The 8,983-nt window shown below is 38.3% G+C and overlaps 1 protein-coding gene across 1 annotated transcript in view; it reads right to left on the bottom strand.

Annotated features, from left to right (window-relative positions):
• LOC115281646 overlaps window positions 1-8,983 on the bottom strand; it is a 138,891-nt gene that overhangs the window by 29,077 nt on the left and 100,831 nt on the right. The window contains exon 44 of the mRNA XM_029927064.1: window positions 6,986-7,039. Within this exon, the coding sequence (XP_029782924.1) occupies window positions 6,986-7,039 (54 nt within the window). The remainder of the gene's footprint in view (window positions 1-6,985; window positions 7,040-8,983) is intronic.

Below are 8,983 nucleotides of genomic sequence, written 5' to 3'. Positions count from 1 at the left end.
TCACATTCCCACCAACAGTGTAGGAGAGTGCCCATTTCTCCACATCCTCGCCAGCATCTATAGTCTCCTGATTTGTTCATTTTAGCCACTCTGACCAGCGTGAGGTGGTATCTCAGTGTGGTTTTGATTTGTATTTCCCTGATGATGAGTGACACTGAGCATCATTTCATGTATCTGTTGGCCATCTTTGACGCTGAGCATCATTTCATGTGTCTGGATGTCCTCTTTGAAGAAGTGTCTGTTCCTGTTTTCTGCCCTTCTCTTCACTGGAATATTTATTTTTTGGGTGTGGAGTTTGGTGAGTTCCTTGTAGACTTTGGATACTAGCCCTTTATCCGATATGTCATTTGCAACTATCTTTTCCCATTCCATCGGTTGCCTATGAGTTGTATTAATTGTATTGATAAAAGTGCAGAAGCTTTTTATCTTGATGAGGTCCCAATAGTTCATTTTTGTTCATAATTCCCTTGCCTTTGGGGATGTGTTGAGTAGGAAATTGCTGTGGTTGAGGTCAAGGAGGTTGTTACCTGCTTTCTCCTCTAGGGTTTTGATAGTTTCCTGTCTCACATTTAGGTCCTTCATCCATTTTGAGTTTATTTTTGTGTATGGTGTAAGAAACTGGTTTAGTTTAATTCCTTTGCATGTTGCTTTCTAGTTCTTCCAGGACCATTTGTTAAAGAGGCTGTCTATTTTCCATTGGATACTCCTTCCTGCTTTGTCAAAGATTAATTAGCCATACACTTGTGGGTCCAATTCTGGGTTTTCTACTCTATTCCGTTAGTCTATGACCCCACATCTTCTTTATCCATTCATCAGTTGATGGATATTTGGGCTCTTTCCATAGTTTGGCTATTGTTGATAAATGAAACTAAGAGCTGATTCTTTGAAAGAATTAACAAAATTGATAAGCTCCCAACTAGATTTATCAAAAAGAAAAGAGAAAGAACCCAAATAAATAACATCACGAGTGAAAGAGAGATCACAATCAACACCACAGAATTACAAAAAATATTAATTATAAAATTATTTATAATTAAAGAATTTTAAAATAATTTTATGAAAAAGTATATGCCAACAAACTGGACAATCTGGAAGAAACATACAAATGTTTTAAATTTTTACTATTTTCATTTCTCATAAGTCTTTTTTGGCCCTTCCTCAAATCATCTTGCTCTTTACTCGTGTTCAAGCCTCTCTTTTAATTATTAAGCCATATTAAGCAGGCTTATTTAATAATTTTTGGCCTGATAATTACAAAATATAAAATCTTTGCTAATCTGCTAAATGCTGTTCATGATGGGTGCCTTACTCATGGTGGCTTGTTTCTTTGTATGTTTAATAATTTTAAACTATAAACTGTGCTTCAGGTGAAATTTTTTGTTTTGAGAAAGAATATTCAAGATAAGAGTCAGACTGATTCATCTAGATTATCAGTGCATGAGCTTAGGTGACACTGCAGGAGCGTTAACACAGCGCATCAATACTGTACATTAGGAGACCCATTGCTTACTATAGCTTATCCTTTAATTCAGTCGCCTTGGCTATATCCTCCTTGCTTCAGAGAAATTGCCTTTTCTAATGTTAGTCAAAACATCTTCAGATCTCATATTAAGATTATATTTAAATCTGATGGCACTGTATGTATATAATTATAATCTCTACTGCTAACTGGAAATATCCAATACTGTTTTGAATATTTGGTTACTAATTATGGACTATTGCTACTTTCTCCCCATATTACTATCCATTGGTGTAACACTCTCAATCCAGTGACTCTATTATCTCTACCCTATGGAGAAGAATTCCACTTCTGTAATTATAATTTCTATAGTTCAAGAAGTGTCCATGTCCTAAATAGATCATCTGGACACTTCAGTACCACACTATGGTTTAATATTATTTGTTGATGGGTCTTGTCTTTAAAGTGAAAAGGGACCATAGTAGACTAAATATGCAAGAATTAGTTCAGTCTCTCTTGAAAGATCCAGTTCCTTAACAGACACAAGATTGGTTCAAGTGACTGAACATTGGCCCCTTCTAGAGATTTCAAATTGGTAAAACTAAATGATTGGTGATATGCTTTTATAGTAATTATTACTTGGTGCTTTGATGCTGCTCAAAGAAATTGCTATCATAAAGGTGGAAGCCCACAGTAAAACAGATAATATAAAGACTAGATAAAATGCTTAAGCAGATCATCTTACTAAATAGACTGTGCAGAAAAGAGTTAACATAGCAGGTGTAGGTCTATTATCTTTAGAAGAGTCTGCTTGTCAGGTTGGTACTTGGCTGGCATCTGGTCCCTGGGTCCTTGTGCCTAGACTTGTGCAAACAATACGATTTATGGTGAATATTTGTTTTTCTTCTGGGAGTCTGGTATATTGATAGTTAGGCAGAGAGTGCATGTGTGAGAAGCCCCCAGTAAAAAACCTTGGGCACTGAGTCCTTACTGGGCTTCCCTGGGCACACATGTGAAACTACATTTTTGCTGCTGGAGGGAAGATATGTGTGACCCTCCATAAGAAGAAGAGCATAGGAAGCCTTCACATAGATTCTTCTGGAAGGTGCCTATATATTTTTCTCTTACTGATCCAGCTATATTCCTTGGTGTTTATTCTTTGTATTATACAGTTTTATGGGTTTTGACAAATGCAATATGTCGTGTATTTACCATTACAGTAACATACAGAATATTTTCACTGATCTAAATTAAAATTCACCTGTGGGAATATCTCTTCTCCCTATGCCACCCACTGTAAACTCCTGGCAACCACTCATCTTTTTACTGTTTCTATAGTTTTGCCTTTTCCAGAATGTCATATATTAGAATCACACAATATGTATGTCGCCTTTTCAGACTGGCTTCTTTCACTTAGCAGGTACACATTTAAGTTTCCTCCTTTCACTTAGCAGGTACACATTTAAGTATCTTCCATAGATAGATAGCTCATTTCCTTTTATAATTGAATAATATTTCATTATGTGGAGGGGCCAACATTTGTTCATCCATTTTTCTATTGAAGGACATCTTTTTACCTTTCAAGTTTCAGCAATTATGAATAAAACTACTATGCGTATTTGCGTGCAGGTTTTTGTGTAGACTTGTGTTCAGCTCATTTGGGTAAATACCTAATTTGCAACTGTTGGATTTTATGGTAAGATTATGGTAAGATTCAGCTTTGTAAGAAACTGCCAAACTGTCTTCCAAAGTGAGTATACCATTTTGCATTCCCACCAACCATGAATAAGAGTTCCATTTGCTAGCCATTCTTAATAGGTAGGTATGTAGCATTCTCTCACCATTTTAATTTGCAATTCCCTAATGTCACACGATGTTCACCATATTTTCATATCCTTATTTGCCATCTGTATATCTTCCTTGGTGAGGTGAATATTCAGATCTTTTGTTCACTCTTTCAAATGTTTATTTTTGATAGAAAGAGGGTGGGGAGAGGTAGAGATGGGGCAGAGGATATGAAGCAGGCTTTGCACTGACAAGTTTCAGCAATTATGAATAAAGCTCCGATGTGGGGCTCGAACTCATGAACAGTGAGATAATGACCTGAGCCAAAGTCATGTTCAGCCAACTGAGCCACCCAGGTACCCATGTTCACTTTTTAATTAGGATTGTTTTCTTATTGTTTCGTTTTAAGAATTCTTTGAATACTTTGGATATAAGTCCCTTATCAGATATGTGTTTTGCAAATATTTTCTTCTAGTCTGTGGCTCATCTTTTAATTTTTTAAAACTAAAGTTCCTTTTTTTTTTTTTAAGTTTATGTATTTATTTTGAGAGAGAGCATGCTCACCCATGCAAGTAGGGGAGGGATAGAGAGAAAGAGGGAGAGGATCCCAAGCAGGCTCTATGCTGTCAGTGCAGAGCCTGTCATGGGGCTCCACTTCATGAACTGCAAGAGCATGACCTGAGCCAAAACCAACAGTTGGATGCTTAACTGACTGAGCCACCCAGGCATCCCTAAACTAAAGTTCTCTTTGAATGACCTCTTATAAATAAGAGAAACACATGTAGGATCAGACTCAAAGATTCCATTATAGAAGCATGAAATTTGACTTCAATTTTGTAAAGAAATACTTGGAATGGTCAGGTTATAATATCCATGAGGATAAGCCAGGATTGTTACCTACTTGCATCAGATACATTTCAAATTGATTACTTGCCAAAATCCTACATAAAACAACACATCACTGTAGGAGTAAATTACCCACATTATTGTATTTAAAAAATTTTTTTTAATGTTTTATTTATTTTTGATACAGAGAGAGACAGAGCATGAGAGGGGGAGGGGCAGAGAGAGAAGGAGGCACAGAACCGGAAGCAGGCTCCAGGCTCTGAGCTAGCTGTCAGCACAGAGCCTGACGCGGGGCTCGAACCCACGAGCATGAGATCTGACCTGAGCTGAAATCAGAGGCCCAACCGACTGAGCCACCCAGGCGCCCCCCACATTATTGTATTTTTAATTGTGTTTTTAGTGAGAGAGAGAGAGCAAGTGAGGGAGGGGCAGAGGGAGAAAGAGAGAGAATTCCAAGCAGGCACCAAGCTAAGCACAGAGACTGATGTGGGCCTTGAACTCAATGCTAGGATCATGACCTGAGACAAAATCAAGAGTCAGACACTCAATCAGGTGCCTCAAATTTGCCATATGAAATACTGATTAAGATGTTTTGTATTATATTAGGGTACATCACTAATTCATGCCACCCTAACATAAAATTAATGTAACCTTGAGCCCTGAATCAGAACTATACTTTAAGGGACCAGTGGGCATATCCAAATGGATTTTATACAGTTGCTTCTGAGTTATGGATATGTACTAATAATATTATGGTTATTTTCTGGATGGGCTGAAACACTTTCTTGTCAAAAATCCATAGCACACATGCTGGCTAAAAACCTTTTTTTTTTAAATTTTTAATGTTTTATTTATTCTTAATACAGAGAGAGACAGATCATGAGAGGAGGTGGGGCAGAGAGAGAAGGAGACACAGAACCGGAAGCAGGCTCCAGGCTCTAAGCTAGCTGTCAGCACAGAGCCCGATGCGGGGCTCGAACCCACGAACGTGAGATCTGACCTGAGCCGAAGCCGGAGGTTTAACCGACTGAGCCACTCAGGTGCCTCTAAAAAACTTTTAGATATCCTGTTACCTACCTAGAATGTCCCATCTTATCTATTCAATTACAGGGCAATATGTTTTCTTTTCGTAATTATTCATGATTATACAAGAAGTTTTGTCTATTATTCAGAAACTTCACTGTCTTTAGAACAAAAAAGCTTCTGGGAAAATTTAAGAGACATTATCAGAATTGGAAAATTACATCAGAGACCTCAAATTGAGATAGTCCAGAGAGAGTCAAAGAAGCAGGTGGTTCATGTAAGTTAACTGCTGACCCAAAATGCAAGATCCTAAGAACAAGTAGAAAACTTCATGAAGTAGAGTTTCATGCAAGATCATGAGAATAAGAAAACACTGATTGCCAGAGCTTTGTATATTTTTAAAATATTTTTATTCTTATTTTTGGCATGTGTATTCTTTTTATTAATTATAAACTTCTGATTTAGTCTATGATAATCTTCATGATCTCCCTTACTACTACCATTAACTTATAAAAATTTAAGTTTCACTAAAGACAGTTTGCTAGAGTTAGGACAATCCTAACTCTATAATTCAGCCTTTTACTAGCAAACCAATTTAAAGAATTGATATGGGGCTGATTGACAATTTAGGTGTATGAATTGTGCATGACTTTCCAATAGTCTTAGTGGATCTTGTCTTCTTATAAAGAGTCTATGGGAATAGAGACTTTTCTGGGGGAAAAATAATATCCAGTGGAACAGATTTCTAAGTATAATGTATTCCATCTACAGTAATCAAAATAATTTGTGGCTCACTTAGCATACAATACAGTTCATGCCCTATTATTTAGTACAATAAGCCAGTTAAGATTCCCTAGATAAATGACAAGCTTTCCTTAAATTTTCTTTTGCTAAGAGGGGGATTTGCACCATTGTTAACAGTGCATATTGTACTTGGATTCATACTATAGATCCAATTTATCTAAGAAAAGACAATTTGGTTACGTAAGGTAGACTTAGGCATTATTGGGACTAGTTTTCTTTCAGGCCTAAGAAATACCAGACCATGATTCTAGACTGCCTTCCATTTCCTTCTTTGAATACCTTCAGCTAGTTTTGTCTGTCTCACAGCTGTTTGAGGTCTGCTTTTCAGAATCTTAAACACTTCTATGTAGTCACTGTATGAACGAATAATTAAACAAACGATTCAGAGACAAAACCGGGATGAAACTATCCTGACATTCAGATGTCAGCTTATCTCAAGGAAAATCAGCAATAGTGAAGGCCTGGACAGTTCCTGATGATCTCTCCTGTGGCTTTGTTTGAGAGAGGATCAAAAGGTAGAATTAGGAATAAAAATATTCCCACATTATTAAGAAAAATCTGTTGCCATGACTATAATAGAACATTATCAAAGGAATACAAATTATGAAAAACAAAACAAAATGTATTTGTACAATACCATCTTCTATTGCTAGATGAAAAACAAAGACTTAAGGTCACTTGCTGTATTATGTGGAGTGAAATGTCAGACTTAAAAATATCATATTTTCCCTTATTTATAATAAAAGGCATGTCTTCATAATGTTGGAGGAAAATACTACATATAATACAATAAAGCTAATATAACTGTTCAGAAAATTACATTGTCAATGACCTATTCAAATAATTCTACTGCATGCAGTATCTCAGTTATAACCTAAATTCTGAAATTCTTGTCTTACATAAAGACCTAGTACCTCTGTTGCAAAAGTGCAGATTATACATATAAAAAAAGTTATCAAAGCAGAAATATTTAATTAATGAAAAGTTAAAATAGTGAAATTAACAAATAAAGGGATGGTAGAAACTATCATTTAAACAGTGTAAAGAATTAAGTAACTTTTCACTTACCTAAACTAGAACTCAATTCTTCCATCAATGTGTTTAGTTGGACCTTCCCTTGATCTGTAAATCAAGACAAAATTTAGACCTGATAAATCCAAACTCAAAAAAAAAAAAAAAAAAAGCTTAGAGCATAAAACACTTAAATTATGAACTAGAGACGAGTCTAGATGAAAGCTATTCACTATATCTTGTCGTTTTTAAATTTATAATTCTTGGATTTTAATAGATAGCTTCATTATCTGCAAGGGGCACTAAGATTGTTTGAATCATACAGTCTATCTTAGGTAAAATGTTCTCTCAAATCTTTTGGATTCATTCTGTTCCTAACTCCATGTTTCTCTAGGAATGGCTGATAACACATGATTAGTATACATTTAAAGCCATTGTTTATGGTATTATGTTACTGTCTATCACTGAGAAAGGCAAAGAATTTCAGGAAAAGGAGCAATGAAGAGCACTGTGTGTGGTAAACTAAAGCTTTTAAATTTTGTTTGAGGGAAAAATGTTACGTAGGGAGTGGAAAGATGGTTGAAAGAGATTGGTTGGAGCTAACAGTTTAGACACATCAGATTGCCTACATTTGAGAATAGAGTAGTGAAAAAAAGAGATAAAAATTCTCGCTCCACAAAATTTACATTCATTTGTTTTGTTTATGGCTGTATTCCTAAGGCTGAAATAGAGACTGCTAGGTGTTAGGTGTTCAACAGACATTGTTACATGAATGAATAAATTAATTTATGATAAAAATGCTTAGCACTGTGCCTGGAATATTGCAAGACACAATGCATATAAGGTATGAGGAGTCATTGAAAGGTTTTTTTTAATTAAAAATTTTTTTCTTTTTTTTGGAGGGAGGAGCCAAGATGGTGGAGAGGAAGGGAGCTCTGTAAACTTCGTCTGCCCCATTGATCAAACTGAGAAGGACATTACTCTCATCTGCAAGAGCGGAAGGAGAAAATACGGATTCCAGAAGGAAGAGAACCTGAAGGATACCTGAGTGAGTGAGTGCGAACTGGGGAGATTGGAAAATGGGCCAGCCCGAGATGGGCAGGGGAGGTGGGAGCCCCAGCCCAATGCAGGGCAAGCGCGTGGAGCCTGAGACAAAGGGAAGAGACAGAGAGACTGAACACGCTCATAGTACTGTCTCTGGGGAAGAGGTAAAGAATGCTTAACTGCGCTTGGAGAGAGAAGCTCACTCCATAGATAACTGCTGGGTAGCCTAAATCTCGAGCCCAGGTAGTGCAAGGGAAGGAACAGCTTCCAGCCCAGCGCCATCTTGGCGAGGAGTCGGCGACTGCTGCAGCTGTGGTGTCAGGGGTGCTCATTTCGACCTCGGTTTTGGGAGTGGGAGCACGCACCTCATTTCCACGGCGCATCTTGCCACCAGCATTCGCCGGGCGAAACCTGAATCCCGGGTGCCAACAGGGGAAAAACAGCCCCCACCTCTGCGTGATCCCGGCAGAGAATTGGCTGCGGTGGAGACCTGGGTGCGCGCACAGGCTGCAGGAGCTCCCAGCTCATTTCCAGCAGCTCCCGGCCACCTCAGGCAACAGCTGCGCACTCATTCCTCCCCCAACGCTAACACGATCCCCGCGGGGGGTTGGGTCTGAGACGGTGCGCACTTCACCTCCTGTTGCCATCTCGCCTCAGGCAGGGTCAGCCGAAATCCCAGCCTGAGCCAAGACAAACCGATTCCTCCCCCTAAGAAGCCAGCAACCAAAACAAAAACACCATCTGTGGTAGCATAAAGAGTGCATGGATTGGAACTTTGAACCGAGGCAGGCCTGGAAAATACAACTCTGCTCAACCGTGGCAAAAGGAGATCGGACTCATTAGAGTGGCCTACAGTTCGTAGTTCAGCAGAACTTGGTGTGCCGCCTGCCTATCTAATCTCCGCAAACACCAAGGCGGAGCCTCTGAGAGCAGCCTCCAAGACCTACCACATCAAACCACGCCTATCCACGAGAGGGAGCTGCTGGTTTTTTTAGGGTTTGTTTTTTTTTT

Source organism: Suricata suricatta, chromosome 17 (assembly GCF_006229205.1).
Source record: "Suricata suricatta isolate VVHF042 chromosome 17, meerkat_22Aug2017_6uvM2_HiC, whole genome shotgun sequence".
NCBI classification, from domain to species: domain Eukaryota; kingdom Metazoa; phylum Chordata; class Mammalia; order Carnivora; family Herpestidae; genus Suricata; species Suricata suricatta.
The sequence above is the reverse complement of the archived record's forward strand: the minus strand, read 5'-3'. Positions and strand labels throughout refer to the sequence as shown.